Raw genomic sequence first — 20,872 nt, 5'->3', positions numbered from 1 at the left:
TTTATATTTTTATTTTATAATACAAAAAGTACCAATAAGTTTTTAAACAAACTAAAAGATAAAACACCCAAGGACTTACAGTCTTGTGTTGTATATAAAGTCCCTTGTAGTGGATGTAACAAATGTTATACAGGGTCTTTCACGAGGAACCTCACCCATATTTATACGGGAAACTACTGAACGTATTTTCATGAAATTCAGCATTTATAAGTATTTCACGATGCTGATGAAATCTAAAATATTTTCAAGGCATGAGCACTTCCGGTTTTTCCGGAAATGACGTCAACTTCCGTTTTTCAAATTAGAACACCATTTTTTTATTGCAGAAATAGAATCTTTAGAAAATTTCAAGTTATTTTGATGTAACATTTTTCAGTTTTGGTTGGAAAATTCTCTCTGAGCGGGACAATTTGAAAAAAAAAATCGAAAATAGAGCTCCGCTGAAACAAGAATAACTTCGAGGTTTTTGGATGGAAAATTTTTATTTTTGGGATTTTTCAAGATGTAAGATTGATGTATCCACTTTAGAAATCGAAGTCTGATTCATGATACAGGGGGTGAAAAAATCGTTTTCAAAGTTAGGGATGACAAAATCGTGAAAAATCAATTTTTTCAAATTAGAACCCCATTTTTTTATGACAGATATTGAATCTACGTTGAAAAATAATGTGAGTGTATGCATCACACCCTTACCCTAAAGTGGATATTTTCTGAGTTATTCACAAAAATCTGTTTTTCCCTTCACGCCAAAAAGATTAAATTTTCAGGAACTGTTACTTAAACCATGTTTTAGATTTTATTACCCCAATATGCAAGAGAAAAAAGTTACAGGTCGTTCCTAAATAGATGGCGAATTTTGATTCGAATTTGTATCGGAAACCTCTTTATTTCAACTAATCGGCCATCGGTTTTCTCTCCAGTGATAAATAAATAATTCCCTATGAACCATATGCAAAAACTTACCATGTTTTACATTCTTTTTTTAATGATAGATATCATTAATTACATCTGCCAAATTCCTCTTTATTCAGTAGCATTTTGTGTTTACTATTAATTTGGTGATAATTAGTATAAAGTTATAAAATCGATCACTATGCCTAATTTTACCAATGAAGATTATTTGAATCTCATTCTACTTCATGGAGAATGTAATGAAGTTGTAGATAGAACGATTCGACTGTTCATTGAGAGGTTTCCTGACCGACCCAGACCAACGAGAGATACCATTAACAGAACCATGACAAACTTGAGAAATGTCGGATCTTTCGTTAAGAAAACTATACACAGAGAAAAAAGTGTAGTAAAAGATGAGAACAACGAAATTACAGTTCTTACATATTTTCGTGTGAATCCTCAAAATTCTCTCAAAGATGCCGAGATTGATCTGGGATTATCTCAATCGAGTGTTTGGAGAATATTAAAGAAAACATAAAATCCACCCATATAAATTCAATAGGGTACAGCATTTGAAGGAAACTGATTTCGTCAGGAGAACAGAGTTTTGCGAAGCTATGATGATTCGATTTCAAGAGAATGAAAACTTTTTGGACTGTATAATTTGAACAGATGAATCTAAATTCACAAAGAATGGTTCTTTCAATAGGCATAACAGTCATTATTGGGATGAAGAGAACAACCACCACTTCAGACAATGGAACTTTCAAGAGACCTGGAGTTTCAATGTTTATGGCGCCATAAAAAATAATGCAATTCTCGATGTTCACATTTATGATGGGACTTTAACTGGTAAGATAGAACACTACACATGTTTGCATTATTTAAAGAATGTCCTCCCTTAGGAGATAAATATTCTGACATATTGACTCAAATAATTGAGCCGCTAGTACAGAACCATAATGACTTATGGTATCAACAAGATGGCGCGCCTCCACACAATTTACTCAATGTGTCAAATATCCTCTACAGGCTATTTGAAGATCGATGGTTGGCGAACAATGGTCCACATCTTTGGCCACCACGTTCTCCCGATTTAACGACTTTAGACTATTATGTTCGGGGTAGGATAAAAAATATTGTCTACTCAACTCCCCTGACTGATAAAGAGGACTGCATAGAACGAGTCAGAAATGCGTTCAGGTTTGTTTAGATTTTTAGATTCATAGTTTTGAAACTCAATTTGGTTTTTAAACCTTTTTGCAGATCTCTTCCTCCCGATGAAATAAGAAGAGCAACGCACGAAGCATTCCTGAGACGTATAAATAAATGTCTAGAAATTAACGGTCAAAACTTTGAGCATCTTCTCTAGTTATAACTGCGAGAGTTTGCCATGGTTCTCCTAATAGTAACTTGAAGTCGGTTTCAAGAAGGGGTGAAAAATCTACAGCATGGTTCAAATAACAGTTCCTGAAAATTTCATCTTTTTGGCGTGAAGGGAAAAGAAATAGCTGAAAATTCAAGACGAAAAACAGTTTTTTGTGAATAACTCAGAAAATATCCAATTTAGGGCAAGGGTGTGATGCATACACTCACATTATTTTTTAACGTAGATTCAATATCTGCCATAAAAAATGGGGTTCTAATTTGAAAAAATTGATTTTTCATGATTTTGTTATCCCTAACTTTGAAAGCGATTTTTTCACCCCCTGTATCATGAATCGGGATTTCGATTTTTAAAGTGGATACATCAATCTTACATCTTGAAAAATCCCAAAAATGAAAATTTTTCATCCAAAAACCTCGAAGTTATTTTTGTTTCAGCGGAGCTCTATTTTCGATTTTTTTTTCGAATTTTCCCGCTCAGAGAGAATTTTCCAACCAAAACTGAAAAATGTTACATCAAAATAACTTGAAATTTTCTAAGGAATCTATTTCTGCAATAAAAAAATGGTGTTCTAATTTGAAAAACGGAAGTTGACGTCATTTCCGGAAAAACCGGAGGTGCTCATGCCTTGAAAATATTTTAGATTTCATCAGCATCGTGAAATACTTATAAATGCTGAATTTCATGAAAATAACGTTCAGTAGTTTCCCGTATAAATATGGGTGAGGTTCCTCGTGAAAGATCCTGTATAGTTCAAACTAGACAATATTCGAAAGAACGTTTAAGACAACATAAAAATGATTGTAAAAATGTAACTCACACAAGTAAAATGGCATTAACCGCTCATTCATTCAGCAGTGGTCATAAATTTGATTTTGGCGGAGTTTCAATTGAATATTTCGAAGAAAATTATAATATAAGTATAAGATGGTATTTATCAAAATGAATGATACTGTTAACTTCAGAGAGGATATACAAGGTGTAAGTGTTATTTATATTCAATTGTTGATGTGTTGAGATTTGTAATGTTTTGTTTTGTTGCGTTCAAATGTTGTTTACTATTTACTGCGAGTAATGAAGAAACAAAGAATACTTCTGTGTCCCTGAAACTTCATGACATTGCACAATACGTGATTGCGTGTAGGAAGATTGGTTGTGGATACGATTATAATTACTACGTCGTTGTTCGAGAAAATAAGTTTTTTTTAAGATTTTTATCCAAATATGATCAGCATAACCAAAGAGTATCAAGAGTTGTTACTCTTTGGCATAACCATGATCGGCCCTATTGCAATTGACAAATGCTCATTAGAATAACATCTCAACTAAGTAAATCAAGTATTGTTATTGTATTCATTATATGTTTAATTGTGATCATTGTAGCCCATAAAGACGAGACGAAGCTTCCCGAAACGTCGGCAAGGTTGAGAGTGTGATATCTTTATCTTTATCACACAGACAAGAGTCCAATTCCCGATAATGACTTTGAATATATTGACAATATTCCTCTCAGTTAATCGAGGTTGCTTTCTTATCAGCAGGATGGCGCATCTGCCCATAATTCGCAACGAACTGAAATCAAATTGAATAGTTTATTCGTTTATGGGGATTTATTGGGAGTGGACAATTTTGAGGTCAATGGTTTCATAGAATTCTATCAAATATAAAAATTTTACTAAAGCGGTGATTTTGCCTTGAGTAAGAAAGTATTATTTCAACATACATATATATATATATATATATTTTTTTTTGAAGAGCTAATTTTTTTTTCGGATGATATGGGGCAAAACGAAGAATGCATTCTTATTCAAAATAACGAAGTTGTTTTTTCCACCCGTAGTACAAGAGAAAAAAAATTTGAGTATGCTATAGTATTTCCAATGAAAAATTTCCGGTAGAAAGTTTTTACCGTTTTCAGATATTTTCTTAAATAAAGAAGTTACGGCACATTTCCGAAATCGACAAAATATCAAAATTCGGTCATATCTTCAAGACAAATGGAGATATCGTGAAACGGTTTTCATTTATGGACTTTTCACAAAAATCTAGCCACTCAAAGTTTTCACTTTTACTAGACCTATCCAGTAAAGAAGTACCAGAAACAGACAAAATCAAGCAATTTGGTATACCCTCTACAGCGTCAGCAAAATTGGTGATACCTGAATTACACATTTTTAACCCAAAGAAAGGGATAGAGGAAAATGAATGTACCATGCATGTCTTTCGGGAAACTAATAACGTCATCAACTGCATTCCTTTATTTTCTTTTGCTTTTGAGCTATAGGTCAAAATTTAAATTTGGGCGATTTCAACATTGGTCATTATCTCCGTTTTTGTTTGTGCTAGGATGTTGAAATGAAAACATTATACAGGCACTTTTTTGATGGCTATCCAGTGGCGTACTATGATTTTTTCCTACAGGTTTATTTGCTGAGCTATAACATAAAGTTATGATTTTTTCATGAAAACAGTAGTTTGAAATGACTTTTTTGCTGTTTCAGAAATATATGATACATCGCCCTCAGTCTTTCAAAGTCTTTTTGAAGGACTGCTTTCATAAGAAAAAACACATCTTTATGTTGTAGCTCAGCGAATATACCTGTTGGAAAAAATAATAGTACGCCACTGGATTGCTATAAAAAAGTGTCTGTATAATGTTTTCATTTCAACATCCTAGCTCAAACAGAAACGGAAATAATGACCAAAGTTGAAATTTTAATTTTGACCCATAACTCGAAAACAAAAGAAGATGAATGAAGAGGGATGCAGTTGATGGCATCATTAGTTTCTCGAAAAAAGGCGACCGTTTTGTGCCATGCATTTTCCTCTATCTCGTTGGGTTGAAAAAGTTGGAGTTCAGGTATCACCAATTTTGCCCAACCTGTACAGTTTATTCCCGGCATACAATATTCAATATTCCCCATGTTCCCATGTAAACTCTAATTAGAACAAGTACAACAATATCATCGACGTTTTTCAAATGAATAAATTACTAATAATAGGTATCTTACGTTAGTTTTAATCCTCAAATTCAATGGTATAGCTGAAAGACTATACCTATGGTAAGGAATAATGAGAAACAATGGAAGGAAGGCGAGTTCATTTCTGTGAAATGTCACTTATGTGAATATTATCATAAAGGCAGAGTTTCGGACATGCATTTCCTTTCAATATTAAATAAATAATAGCGAACTATCTTGTTTGGTATACCTTCTGACAATATGTTTTTCTATGACTTCTTGCATACGTCATTGTCGTCATTTCAACGAATTACTTATGGAGGGTAGAGAGAAGGAGAACGATCGCCATACTAAAAATGTGTCTCCAAAAACAAGGAACGTAGGGTAGGCGTCACTGCGATCGCTACGTTTATCGATAAGGGGTGGGAATTAAAGCGTCAATTTGAAATTAACAACCCTCATTTTATTTTAGGTTATGTGTCATCGTAGTTTTTTCTGATGATTTTCCAAATAGGTACGTTCTTCAAATCTATAATAAATATGAATTTTCTGAATTATATACAATGAAATACAATTCACATTGTAAAGGGGACTAAGCATTCAGCTTTATTAGTTCATAATGAATGAAAAAATTAATGAAATTCAAAAGAAATCACTGATCAAAAAGAATGATACCTACATAATATGTTCATCATTGTTTATTGAAAACAGGATATGTTAGTTGGTTAAGGCCCGGTACTTTCACCTTCGAATAAATTTTATTCAATGTCAATAAGTATCTGTCAAATAATTTCCTATCTGAAGGATACCTAATTTCGGTGCTTTCAGATGAAATTATTTGACGAATGATAATTCTATGAAAGCATGGTATACTACTTTTCACTGATTAATGTAGAATAAGACACCGCATTGTAGAAATTGTCGTAATTCGAACTAGAAAGCAAATATTTCGTGAAAATCACACAAAGAATAACCATACATCCAGAATCTAGAAAATTCTACCAAGAATGACGTACCTACATTCGATCAATAACAAATAAACTCTTATCAATAAGTTTCAATGACAGATTTATTCGATGAATAACACTATCTGAAAGTGAAAAGACAGCATTTTTACTTATCCTAAGAATAAGACTTATATATCGAATAAATTTATTTATTCGCACCTGAAAGTACCGGGCCTAAATCAAAATTTCGTCATCCCGTGATCGCCAGCAAAAACATAAACTACTATATTGGTACATATTTTAGGGGACAAAAAATCTGTGGTCTCAAAGCAGCGATCGTTCTCCTTCTCTCTACTCTCCATAGAATTCCTAGTAGGAAGTCATTGAACCAGTGGTCTCGAACCTACCGATTTTTCGGTAGATCTACCGATTTGAGGCTTTTGCTACCGATATACCGAAATAGAAAGATTTTTTCACGATTTTTATGAATCGGCGAATCTACTGAATTTTTACCAGTTTTACACATTTCCAGCCTTATTGCCGCTGTGGATTATATTTATCTTTCGAAAAATAGATATAACCAGCCACTTGTTGTGTTAGAATTTGGTAATTTTATTTATGAACCATCATTATTTTCATTGATCTCGTCGGCAAAATTCAAAGGAAAGTACAAGTGAGGGACGGTTCAGGTATTCCTCTAATAACGGAATCCAGAAGTACGCATCGAAACAACACCGCAGCTGGTCGGCCTTTAAAAATATCATTACCATAGCCACAGGCCACAGTCGGTAGTAGAAATGACAGAAATTACTTTATTTGTTATAGTACTTTCAGAAACTTTTTGCCGATTTCCCAAAATTTTTGTGTTAGATACCTTGCCAAATTAATTTATTGTGTTGGTTCTGTATTTAAATGTTTTTAAAACTAATGTACGCTATGAAATTAATTTTTAATTATGTATAATATCCTCTGTATTTTAAATATTCCGAAATGAATTTACCTCCCAATTAAAATTATGTTCTTTATTGTATGAGATATAGATATCCTTCATTTTTATTTCCATGCATCACAATTCGCCAACTCGGCTCTCATACCAAAGAGTAACAGTTAAGTTACTCTTTGCTCATACTCTCAGAAAAAAAATTTCGTTATTATCGACAACACTCTGGCGTATCTACCGAATTTCGAGCGAATTTACCGTTTTTTTTTGATCACCCCTACCGATATCGCAGTTTGACGTTCGAGACCACTGCATTGAACTCTAAAAGAATTGGAATGGCATCTCGATGCAGGCAAACCAGTGACGGCTCGTGATCTAGTTCACTAGGGGGCCACTTTTAGAATAATAATAAAAATATGAAATTTTAAAACCAGTTTTCCGCAAAATTTGATGCAATTTATAATTCTTTTTAAAACATACCTGTTCTTATCTACTTTCTCGTTGTGCTTAATGATATTATTCCGGTAAGCTGAATCTAATTGAGCAGCGATATTAGTCGTAACCAGAAAAGCTAATTCTGTCGAACAATTTTTCATGCTTGGCAAATAGCTCATGCTTCTTAATTTTTTCATTAAGGTGCTTCAAATCTCTAAATCCTGCCCTTGCCATACGTTATCACTTGTTATACACTTGTCTTGCGTAAGAAGTTTTTGGAGTTTTATCTGCCTGGGTTAAATTTAAATCGGGAGTCGGTCTACCAAACAGTTTAATACGGCTTTTTTCCGCCAGCGAAAGCCTCGCGAAATCAGTTTTTAAAATATTGTCAACACTATTGTCCGCCATGATTTCAAAACGTAAACAAATACGAACACACGCTAGGTTGTCTATACGCTAGCGGGCAGCGGCTAGACTGAAGCGGATAGGGGCGACTTTTATCGTAGCCCTTTTACTCCTTAAAACAACCGACACGAAGAGTTGTGGCTGGAGCCGAATGACTGTCCGAATGCAAGAATTCGGGGCTATACGATTCATCGCCCATGCAGGGACGAACTGTTAGATTATGATTGAAATAAACAAAACTGCAGGAGTCGCATGAAAGTTTTACATTAATAAATTATATAAATAACCGTGGAATGTAATATTTTCATAAAAAATCGTATGGGAAGGTAAATAGCATAAAAGGATTGATTTCTTGTGATTTCTTGTATGGGGGACTGTAGCCCTATAGCCAGAGACAAGAGAAAAGAGAGACTGCCGAATAGATAGGCAACACGGGGGACACGTTTTTGGAATTAGGTTATGAATTTTTGGAATCCCGTCGGAAATGGCGCTAGTGTTTGGTGGCGAGTTTAAGAACTAGTGGATGTGGATGAAAGAAATCTGTAATCTGTGACAGAACTCAAGTCAGCTGATTTCCGTCATTCCGTCTGAGTTTGTTTTGGTTATTGCAGAAAGTTCGAGTATTTCGAGATTTTTGTTTATTCCCCGAAAAAGAAATTGTTTGCTTCTAAACACATGGTGAGTTTTTGTATATATTTCTATTTCTATAATCAATTAAAATTATGTATTGCTTGATTTCACAAAATTGTAATAATGTTATTTATTTTTTGGATACCAAAATATAGAATATTTTTTCAGATCCCATGCCCAGAAGAAACAGACACAAATGCCTTTCAAGTCTGGATGGCTTTAAACAATAAATGCCACACAAAAGTTGTAGGGACCAGGGATTCAAGTTTTTGCGAACTAGAAGTCTCAATCTAGGGAATCCTCTGGGAAATATGTTTGCTGCTATTCGAACTGTTATTATTACATGTCATCATATAAAGGTGCAATAATTTGATATTTGATCATTTCTAAATCTAACAAGAGTTATGAAAATGATGAGAATGGCATATTGTACAACTTGCGTTACTTTTTGTTTCATGATGACAAGCCTGTGTCCATTTCATGCCTCGATAATAATGAACTAGATACAATAGTTCCACCCTCGAATGAAAATAAAGAGAATATTTGTGTATCCCAGGCTGTGGCATATGTTGCAGGATTCCTTGTAAAAAATTGGAACATGTAACCTTTCCGGCTTCAAATATTTTTAAATGTCCGAGCTCAGTCGGGAGAGTGGGAGTGGATTCCCAAAAATTAAATTTTGAGAATAGAAGCAACAAAAAAAATTCAGACAGGCAAATCACAATCCTCAATTATATACAAGCGTTTATTTACAATATTTGCAATATTTACAGATAATCTGGCACCAAATATTTGATAAATGACCAAGAAAAAGTAAATAATTTCGATATCGGAGACAATGATAAAAATAATGGACTTCCCTGTATATTTTCTCCACGTTGGAAATGTCGGCGAAAACTTCCTAACAATTTTGTACACCCTGTGTACAGTCGCTGATGGATAGAATGGCTGGTGAAAAACTCTCTAGTTATTGTGACCTCCCTGTAGATAGTCTCAAGGTGGTGAACATTAATATCAGGGTGGTAGTGATGCCTACAGCGTCTAGCTATAGTGGAGTATTTCAATGACTACTGCTGGTAAATATCTGCAGTCAATAGTTCACGATGGAAAATCCTCTTCTTTCCAAAATTATATTCCAAGGAATCCAAAAGTTTCGATAGTTTTGAGGGAGTCGATAAGGAATTGGTCTCCCAGAAAAATTATCTTCCAGGAAAAATTATCTCCCAGGAAAAATTATCTCCCAGGAAAAACTGTGAAAGACAATACAAATCAAAGAACAGTCAAGGTTATCATGACTTTCTCTCTGTCTCTGGATCAAGCGATTCAATATAAGTAATTGTTTACATTATATAAAAAAATTTTACAAAAAATTTATAAACACTTGCAAACTGAATGAATAGAAAATATTGAACATTATCTCAATCAATTAACCAAAAAGAAAATCTATGTGCAGTCATACGTGAATTAATCCAGAAACAGACAGATTTTATAAAAATTTTCCTGAAATAAATGGTGCAGAATGAATAAGATTTCTACATGCAAAGCATTAGAAACCTAAAATAAATCAAATAATCGGCAGATGCTCTGAATTTTATATGTACATTTAACACTGAAATAAGAAAATGTTATCGTCGAAAACTTATTCAATAAAGAACGAATAAGCAATCAACCTAAAGATAGCCAAGCGAAAATGAAATTACTTACCCCTTTATGAGGGTTTTCCAAACACGATAATCTGATTATTTTATGTAACAATAGCGAAATAACTGAAAATCGAGATGATTTCTAGACAAATATTTCAATTATTTGCACTGATTGAAGGTAGACAAAGGAAAAAGGAAAAACGTAGGTACACTCAGTTAACCGATGCGCTTATCAATATCGCACATATGTCTTCGACGGACAAGTTTTATTCAATTGCCTTCGCAGATATAAGGAATATATATACAGGGGGCACAATTGACATGTAGTACGCTACAAACATTCCTGCAGTAAATGTATGGAACTATTGAGTTCAGAAACAATGGAAATAGAACATTTGTTTGTTGCATTCAAGAAAAATGATTATAAAAAGCCACTAACTTAAGTCTCCAAACATATGATTTCAACTCTAACTGAGATGCATAATTTGATTGTGTTTGTTCTTCCGCCATTTGGACATATTGCATCGATAACCACTAAGTTGAAATTATTTTTAAAGTCGCATGTAACATTTTTCTGGTTTACATTTGAAGAACATGTGGACTCGGTTGTTCATGATTTATTGGAGTATGGTATGTATTTCTCTAATAATTGGAAGAAAGTATTACGATGATATAGATAGATAGATAGATAGATAGATAGATGGATCTTTATTTGCAATAAAAATTACAAATGGTGTCGACAGTAATAAATAATTACAAAATATCACAATAGTACCGAGGTTATAACATACAAACAAATAAATTAAATTAAAAAACAGTCATTAGTTATCACATTTTCTTTCTCAACAAAAACTCTTCTATGGAATATATAGTCTCATCCAAAAGCAACCTCTTGACTTCCCTCTTGAAAATCATCAGGGGCCTGCCATGAAACTCAGGAGGAAGTTTATTGTATAGTTTGGGGCCCCAGAAGTCAATGCCCTGCTGTGTGCGCTTCAGACGATGCATTGGAATCTGCAAGGAATCTTTATTTCTTGTTTGATATTCATGATTTACAGAATTGGTCGGAAAATCCTTCCAGTTCTGATGTACATAGCACAGTAAGTTGTAAATGAAAAGTGATGGAACCGTAAGTATTCCATGATCCTTGAATGCCTCTCGGCAGGATTCATTATAACCCAAGTTGAACATAACTCTGATGGCTCTTTTTTGCAGGATGAAAATGCTCTGAGACCAAGTTGTCGTCCCCCAGAACATTATGCCATAGTTGACGTGACTATGAAAATTGGCATAGTATACCGACTTAAGAGCCCCCAAAGTGACAACCGTCTTGATGGTTCTTAGACTGAAAATTGCAGAGGTAAGTTTCTTGGTTAACACCTCAATATGTTTCATCCAATTCAGGCCACTATCAATGTACATACCGAGAAATTTAACTGATTTCTCCGGTTTCTGATTGAAGATCAAACTTTGGGTTTTCTCATTATTTAATTTTAACCTGTTAGATGACATCCACAAGCCTGTGTCCTTCATAGTCATTTCGTTTTTCTTCTGCAGTTTATCAATTGTGGCATCTTTCAAGATCAGCGTGGTATCATCGGCGTAAAGGCAGGCATCAGCACTCTTTAAATTACAAACTAGGTCATTTATGTAAATAATAAAAAGTATGGGTCCTAGTATTGACCCTTGAGGGACTCCACACAATACTTCTTTTGTATCTGAATATTTTCCTTTCCATTTCACAGTCTGCCTTCTATATTCCAAGTAGGACTTCATAAGATCCAATGGTACACCCCTGACTCCATAAAACGACAATTTTTCAAGAAGGTTCCGGTGATCTACCGTATCGAACGCTTTCGACAGGTCACAGCAGGTCACCATCAACTGCTCCATCTCATCCTGACCAATAATTGCACTCTGAATCACACTATTGATTGCAGTTATGACAGATCGTCCCTTCAGATAGCCATGTTGCTCTTCAACAAACAGCTTCAGACTCTCAAAATATTTCACAAGGCGCTTCTTAATGATAACTTCCAAAATCTTTGAAAAAACTGGAACAACCGAGATAGGACGATAGCTGCTACAGTTTTCAGTGTCACCATTTTTATATACTGGTACAACCTTTGAATGCTTCAACTTATTAGGAAATACACCCTCAGCCAGGCATTTGTTCATTATTATCACCAAAGGTTCAAGTATTATACTGGATATATCGCGTCGCTTGATGAACTCACTAGATACACCATATATGTCCTCAGATTTTGATTTTTTCAGATTCGCCAGAATACTGCTGATTTCAGAGTGATCCGTAGGCTCAAGAAAAAATGAATTCATAGTTCTGTTATGCAAATTGAAGTTTTTCATATATATACTAGGATCAGGGGAACTGCAATCAATGTCGCGAAGTATCTGTTTGGGGACATCCAAGAAGAAATTATTGAAATCATCCGCCTCGCCACTATAATTTCTGCAGTTTACTCTCTGTTTTCTTGCTTTAGTAGATCCAATTTCTCGATTAACTACCTTCCAAGCAGCCTTCTGTTTGTTTTCACTATTATTTATGAACTGCTCATTTTTAATCCTTTTTTCCATATCTACCATTTTGAAAAATTTTTCCTTGAGGGCAACGTAACCTTGATATATTAAATTATCTTTCGTTACCTGAGATATAATACCTAAAGCATCCAGTCTATTCTTCATCACTTTGAGATTTTCGCTATACTCAAATTTTTTGTTTCCTACGTCATCACAACCAGATGATCGAACTGTTTTTTTAATTTCAGGAAAATACTCATTGAAAGCCTGTAAAAAATAGCTGTGAAAATTATTATAAGCATCCTCAGCAGAGAGGCCAGACAAAACATCGTTCCACCTCACACCTGACAACGCCTTCTGAAAACCACCCAAAGCAACAGAATCATATATCCTCATGGAAACCAATTCAGCCTTCGTGCCACGCAGAGTTGTTACAGGTAAGTTTCTTATTTGTGCTAGATGATCTCCCATGTGCATGTTCTCTGTTCTCGTTGCAGATCCAGACATTCCGAAGTTAACTACAATGTTATCTATACATCTTTTTCCGTTTATTCGACTGATCTCAGTTGTTGTAATTTTCATGTTGAACGTATCAAATAAAACCATTAAATCATGACTTTCTCTTTTATTTCTAAAATCTATGTTGAAATCTCCCGCTAGTACTATATTCTTACCATTATCGACCATAGAAAGAGCCTCACCCATAACATTGAGAAATCTTTTACTGTCACCATTTGGAGACCTGTAAACTGAAACTATGACCAAATTTCCACCTTCTATCTCGACAGCAGAAAGCTCAATATCTTTCTCAACAGATAAATGTTTAATTCTTTCAATTTCAATATATTTAATGTCATTCCGAACCAAAATCATTGATCCGCCATGTATATACCTAGTTCTTGCAAAAATACTTCCTATTGTGTACCCGTGCAAAAAAATATTATCAACATTTTGTTTCTGCATAAAATGTTCTGTAATACACAGTATATCAATCCTGTTCTGTTCCAAGAACATTCGTATTTTATTTATTTTATTCCCTATGCCATTTATGTTAATATTCAGTAAAGTGGTTACCTGTGATGTTTTGTCCTGGTTTATTTCTTTTCCAGTTCCGAAGAAACCTAAACTGCTTTACCACAACTCCACTAGGCCAAGTTTCAGGTCTGTGCAACTCATCCATCAGTGACATGTCCGCTGCTACCTTGAAGGCTACACTATTAGCATCGTCCCTCTTAGGTAGCTTCTCTACATAAAAATCTCTACCCGGAAACTTCATTGTCAGATAATTCTTAACGTTACTATTCGTTGCATTTTGATCTACTCTTCCTACATAAAGCCATGCACGTTTAATAGCTCCACTAAAAGAGGCGTCGGAATCTGCAGTACTGGGTAAAGAGTCGCAAGTTCCCACAGTAGGCTCTCTTCTTCTCGTTGGATTGTGTCTGGAATTTCGATTATTTTCTTTACGAGCAGTAAATGAACTTTTTCCCTCGGACTCCGTAACATTGTCAAAAGCGGCAACATCGCTAGTTCCACTTTCAACGTTATCATTGTTTACATAACCTCTTTTGGATTTTAGAAGTTCAATAATATAGTTTTTATCGGCTATAGTTTTCTCTAACTCCTTCAATAGTCTTCTCGATGCATCGAGTTCCACTTTGGTTAGTTTATATTGATAATAGTGATCATTCAAGTCCTTGTCGACTTTGTTGTCGTTTTCTGAAACATCTGCCAAGGAGTCAACAAAATGATCTCTAGTTGAAACTATATGTTTTCGAAGGTTATTACTCAAAGTTACACCCTCTGGCACTTGTCCTGACATTATAATTTCTATTAAAACTTCTTTTTTCAACTTGGTTAATTCACCACTATAATCACCAGCGGTCGCCATTGTTGCCGTATTATGATATATACAATATGATATGACCACATAGAAATCCTGAATCCATCAAATTCAGTCATTCATGTATATCAAAGTTCAGTTTTTGTGTTTAGTTTGGCTCATATTATTTATCCATTCAACCCTTTACAAGATCAGTTCCTTTATATAATGTATTATGTACAATATTGTAATTACAGATTTTATTGTCAAATATTTCTATTATATATTTATTTCGGTTAATTTTCTGTATATTTTTCCTATACAAATGTAATTTTCTGATATTTTCATGAATATATATTTATTTCAGTTGATTTTCTATTTTATTACACTACTTCATGATTCGTCTAAAAATCTATAATTACCAAGTTCGAAAAATACACTCCATCGACTCTCTCTACTCCTATCGTTCTTTTAATCGAATCTTTCCAACTAAACTCGGTAAAAAGAACAATAGGAGTAGAGAGAGGCGACGGAGTGTATTTTTCGAACTTGGTAAATATTATTTCAAAAACGCGTCCGTTATTTGAATTTCCCGCGAAATTTTTTTCGGAGTAGTTTCTCCCGTAGCCAAGGGGGGAGCCACTAAATGTGTCGCCCACATTGAACTAAAGAAAGTTCAATGGTCGCCCATGAATAACACTGAATTGACTACTCTTTTCTTTCCCTTTCTCTATGCCTATAGCCCTCACAGACCAGCTGCCACTGAGGCAAACTGAGGAAGACTGAAAGGGAAGATCATAGACTTATTACGCCGAGGAGACGAAACATCACTATACAAATATCGGGTTTGTTGTGATTCCAATACTGAGGTTCCACACAACGAGTGCAACAAAGATAAAACATCGGACCTCCTTGTCGCGCCCCTTCTATCGGCAACGGCGCAAAGAATACTTACGTCAATCGTTCCAGAATGATCATGAGCGTGCGGTATTTTATTTATTCCGTCTGTTCCGATATATTCCTAAACAGTACCGTCAGTATTTCAGAGACGATGCCTATTGGCCTAGTCGTTCGAGTTCTATTGTTATTCGATTGCGGGCCAGTAAAACCAGCAACCAGCAATATCGGAACAGGCCCATTACCCATCCAAAGCGGGAACGTTTCATGGAAGACTAGCTCAAACCAGCGGGTTAATGATTATAATCGATAAATATCTATCGATGAATTGCTCACATAATGAAAGTTTCGATAAAAAATAGGTATTTATTGGTTCAAGTATCTTCAAATTTTCGTAAGAAACCATAGTTGAAAGTTCCAAACATTGTACATTCCACGGAAATATTTTCTATTTTTCATGCCACACTGAACCAAACAGGCGAAATATACAAGGTGTCCCAAATTGGTCGTCTAGAAGAGATCTCTAGAGCAAAACCGATGACACGATCCTTTGTACCTTTTTTTTGAATTATCACCAAAACATTTTATTTCGACTATTTCGAAAAGTTCTCATAACTTTGAAGTCACATCAGATCCAATCTTGAACCTTCTATAGACACGTTAATACGTGGAAACTAGACTGACAAACTTTCCAATTCAAATTTCTGAAATGTATCATCGGTTTTGCTTTAGCTATTCTATATAGTTTCCTCATTGGACATCGAATTTGGGATACCCTGTACAATATTTTGCAATTGTACAAATTATCGTTAGAATTGAAAATGAACATTATCATATTTTCGATGAATTGCAAAGGAGTCTAGAAGAGAATATTTTAGTTAATCATTGAAGAGGAAGTGTTATTTGAGAATATTTCGCATTTTCCTTCCGTTCTTGAAATAACCAAATTTTGAACAATAAAATCCTCATAGTGCGTACGCATGTGTATGGTTTTCAACTGTGTAAAAAATTTTAACACTTAAGAATTGAGAATAATTGATACTTGTCAAAAAGAAAATTGTAAATTGTGTGAATTTCAATCTGGTTTCACTATTCACTATCTAGAAAGATGTTTTCAATAATTTACTATTACGATATTTCATTATTTTCTATCTGGATGGTTTTAAGAAAAAAATCTGATGCAATAAAAAAGTTTTTACATGATCTGGGCTTTTTCAAGTGATGAATATTATTATTTTTATTATTAAGCCCACAAAAAATGTTGAGAAAAATTCCTATTAACATATAAAATTACAAAAAATTTCACAAGTAGTTCTTGCGTGAACAGGTATATACACATTTTATGTGATTCATATAAAAGATATCAAAATAATACATGTTTGCTGCCACGTGCGACGCCACTGAACAACATCACACTGCAGGTTGATTCACCTATGGACTATGGAGGGATAAATCCGGATGAGATTTTTCCGTCCTTTCCACATATTTCGCACTTACGAACCATGTTGCTGAAAAAAAAACACGCAACTCTAAACTCAAAAAAACGGTCAAAAAATATAAATATTCCGTACCGTTGTACTTGCACCTGTATTGGCAACGAGGAACTCACAGATTACGGAGTGGAGCTACGTTTTACTATGGTGATAACTGAAGAGGAGAGGCTTAGAGAGAGGGCTTCATTCTATTGGGCAGCGCTTATTACGACGTTGCCTAAATGGCAAGAAGAATTTCTTTCATACCGTGGTAGGATTAGAAAGTCAATGCTGGCACTCATGAAATGAGAAATTGAACATACATTTTGCATTATATTTATTTATTTTTTCACTATAGTTATGTGGATTTGAGAAAACTCCGCCATAATTATGAATTTCGAATTATAAATTATAATATATATTTGTGAATTCGTTGAATTCGTTTCCTACTTCCGAAATCTTGCAACACGGGAACGAAATGGGAATAGTTTCTTCTGTAGTCGACTGTAGCCATAGAGAAAGTCTCTGACTGTAGCTGAATAATACGCATGGGGAATGTTGGCGACAGTTTTCAATGTAAACAATTCCGTCTCTTTTAATATGTCTATGGGGAAGAAGTAGATCTCTCTCTGCGCTCTGTCAATTTAATTATTAATTAATTTTTTTAATTTTTTTTTAATTTTTTCAATTTAATTATTAATAATTGGATTATAACGATGTAAACAAAAACAACCCGAGGCGTTCAAGTGAGACGACTACTGCGTCCGACGTCTGATGCGGATATTCGATTGGTTTCCGCACCATTAGAAAGAGATGGGTTGCCCTACATCTTCCGTCTCAGTTGGACACACTTTTCGTCGACCTAAGAGGCCCTTCCAGTTCTTTTAGAGTTCAATTTCGGAAGTGAATGGACGAGTTCAGGAATGTTTGCCAACCTTGTAAATAATAGAAAAAACTCTCTAAATGAAAACGTATTTTTTTTAATTATATTTGTGCCTTTCGGTTGCTTTCATCATTTTACAATCCTTGGAATATACCCGGCTCTAAAATCCAAGTGATATAAAAGAAAATTTATATTGAATTTTCAATGTGAGTTTTGACATTATCCAAGCGTTTTTTTCGTCTTTCGTGCATTATATTTGTACTTTCATCCATAGACTAATAATTTATTTATTATTAGACTATGGTTTCATCTCAGAACGCCTCAACTACTAATGTGTTCTGTGATAAAACCATAATCTAATAATAAATAAATTATTAGTCTATAGATGAAACCATAAATATAATGCACGAAAGACGAAAATCTCTCCTGAATAATGTCAAAACTCACCTTGAAAATTCAATATAAATTTCCTTATATCACTTGGATTTGAGAGCCGGAGATATTTCAAGGAATGTAAAATGATGAAAGCAACTGAAAGGCATAAATATAATTTAAAAAAATACTTTTCCATTGAAACAGTTTTTTCTATTATTTACAAGGTTGGCAAACGTTCCAGAACTCGTCCATTCACTTCCGACTAGAAATTCGTTGAAATGACGACAATGACGTATGCAAGAAATCATATAAAAACATATTGTCAGAATGTTTACCAAACAAGATAGTTCGATATTATTTATTTAATATTGAAAGAAAATGCATGTCCGAAACTCTGCCTTCATGATAATATTTCCAGAATAAATGACATTTCACAGAAATCAACTAGCCTTCCAATGTGTCTCATTATTCCTTACCATTTCAAGGATTGTAAAATGATGAAAGCGACCGAAAGGCACAAATATAACTTTAAAAAAATACGTTTCCATTGAAAAAGTATTTTCTTTAATTTACAAGGTTGGCAAACGTTCCTGAACTCCAATCAGTAAGGTAAGTTCTGTGTATTCAACGTGACAACGTCGCAATTCTTGCCTCCAGTTCGGCAAAGTTCGTGAATGGCATTGAAAACTACAACCAATTCATAAAATATGTGAACCGACAAAACTCGTGTAGACAGTCGGCTGTCAGAAGCTGGAGTGTAGTAACAGAAGGAGGTACGAGAGAATTCGGATTTTCTTCTGAGTGGAACAACAACTAGTTTGTGAATGCTCCATATATCCCAATTAAAATGAGTAACATAATAGGAGGTATAGAAGGGTAAGTGATAAGTTTTCGGATGGATTTATGTGAAGACGTAATCTACCAGGTAGCTTTTTCTCATTTGAACTTGAGTAAAAAGAATTCCTGTTATTTTTGTTTTGATTCTGTTGAAGGTTTGAATAAACAATTTTTAATTGGCTTCATGGATAATTCAGAACTTGAGCAATCTAAATGAGTCCTATAAATCACTTCTGCCGCAACCGCTCTGAGATGATAATATGATAGTGTTCATCCTGCTTGCGTTAAATGCGTAGATACCTATTAAATTTTTCTTGTTAATTTCTGGACGCCTTTCAAACCTAATAAAAAAATTGGACTGAACATAATTCAAAATTTGAAGATCTAAGGTTGCAGTTCTCAATATACCATGTTGTCCATATGTCCGTGTTCGTTTCAGTTTAATGCCCAAAATATTTTAGGTAGATTTACTTATTTAATACTTTTCATTGACTATGATGGGTGAATATAAGATGTGTAAAAGTCTGGTGTATTCACTGATTCGATTTTGTTTTCAATTTCGTGGGGATATGGGATCAGTTTCGTTTTTCCCACTGTAGGTAGCGCCGTTTAGAATTTGACAGAGCATTGTCAATTGATATTTGAAAATAATTTTGAATAATTTACTACGACTTACGAATATGTTGTATTTAAAAGCGATTATTGGTGTGTGAAAATGTATTAGTTTCGAGAAAGGAGTGTAGAACATTCATTTATTCAACATGTCGTTCAGTTTTCTGTATGGACAATCGAGAACTACAGCTGAAAATTCGGTGTTGTTGAAATTTGAGGCAGAACCAAATCAGATAAACGAACATTCGGGACGGATATTGCTAAGTTTTATGGCAACTTCAGCAATATTTCAGAGAAACTGTATTTGAAATACGTAATGTGAGTTATGAACATGTATTGAGAATCAAAAATATATACATCTATTCGAGTCTGTTCTTCAAATATTCTGCATGAGTAGATATAGTGAACATTCCCTTTCCGTTAACTGTGTTTTATTTAAAACATATTGAACCCCCTCACGAATTCAATTTGTCAAACGGAAATTATCTTGAAGAAAAATAGTCAATACTCCTTCGAACCCTTATTCGATAGTGTTGAAATATTGACAGATTTGTTTTTACAAAGAAAATAAATTAAACTGTAAATCACAAATAATCTTTATGAGCTGACAAAATGGGCCAGTTCATATTACGCACTCGTTGATCGATATTCGATAAATCAACGCAAAACATAATAAAACGAGAAAGTATCATTGGACTTCCTTTGGTAAAACAAGAATAGAACGAAGCAAGTGACATGGCGGCGCCGCCACGAAACTGATCCCATATCCCCGATTTTCTGAAATGTTGATGCTTGCAAAAAGTGACAAGTGCACACACCAGTGTTTTAGACATCTAACGTCCGGTTTCATAATCAAATTCAAAGTCACTTTAAGCTTAAAGCTTCCTTTACTGGCATTTTTAGTAGGGTTAAAGGAAGCTTTAAAGTTAAAGCGGCTTTAGGTTTGACTATGAAACCAGCCGTTAGGTGAATATAATTGGAATTCTCTGCATGATAACTCTGTAACCCAACTGTGGGTTAGGTGATCATAGAAAAAGTTCGAAAAAATCTCAAGAAAACATTTCACTGCTCTGAGATTATATTTGTTCATTGAAGCTTTTACTGATTTTATATTATAAATTCCATATTTTTCATAAAATGTCATCAAATGTCCCTGCTATAACAGAATCATCGTGTATAGAATACCTCTTTATAT

General features: G+C 34.3%; 1 protein-coding gene and 2 long non-coding RNA genes across 4 annotated transcripts in view; 1 reads left to right on the top strand and 2 right to left on the bottom strand.

Moving 5' to 3' along the window:
* LOC123314406 (N-acetyl-D-glucosamine kinase) overlaps positions 1–20,872 on the top strand; it is a 103,976-nt gene that overhangs the window by 1,311 nt on the left and 81,793 nt on the right. The window contains exon 1 of one of the 2 annotated variants that reach the window (XM_044899693.1): positions 18,928–19,104. The exons of the other annotated variant lie outside the window; for it this stretch is intronic. Within the exon in view, the coding sequence (XP_044755628.1) occupies positions 19,076–19,104 (29 nt within the window). The 5' untranslated portion in view covers positions 18,928–19,075. Of the gene's footprint in view, positions 1–18,927; positions 19,105–20,872 lie in introns of those variants that run through there. 2 annotated transcript variants of the gene reach the window in all.
* LOC123314410 lies at positions 9,330–10,848 on the bottom strand. Its single transcript, XR_006537814.1, has 2 exons — positions 10,303–10,848; positions 9,330–9,848 (listed from the first exon to the last, which is right to left on the bottom strand). It is a non-coding gene; the product is annotated as an uncharacterized LOC123314410 (long non-coding RNA).
* On the bottom strand, positions 16,678–17,348 carry LOC123314409. Its single transcript, XR_006537813.1, has 2 exons — positions 17,070–17,348; positions 16,678–17,006 (listed from the first exon to the last, which is right to left on the bottom strand). It is a non-coding gene; the product is annotated as an uncharacterized LOC123314409 (long non-coding RNA).

Source organism: Coccinella septempunctata, chromosome 5 (assembly GCF_907165205.1).
Source record: "Coccinella septempunctata chromosome 5, icCocSept1.1, whole genome shotgun sequence".
Lineage (NCBI taxonomy): Eukaryota > Metazoa > Arthropoda > Insecta > Coleoptera > Coccinellidae > Coccinella > Coccinella septempunctata.
The sequence above is the reverse complement of the archived record's forward strand: the minus strand, read 5'-3'. Positions and strand labels throughout refer to the sequence as shown.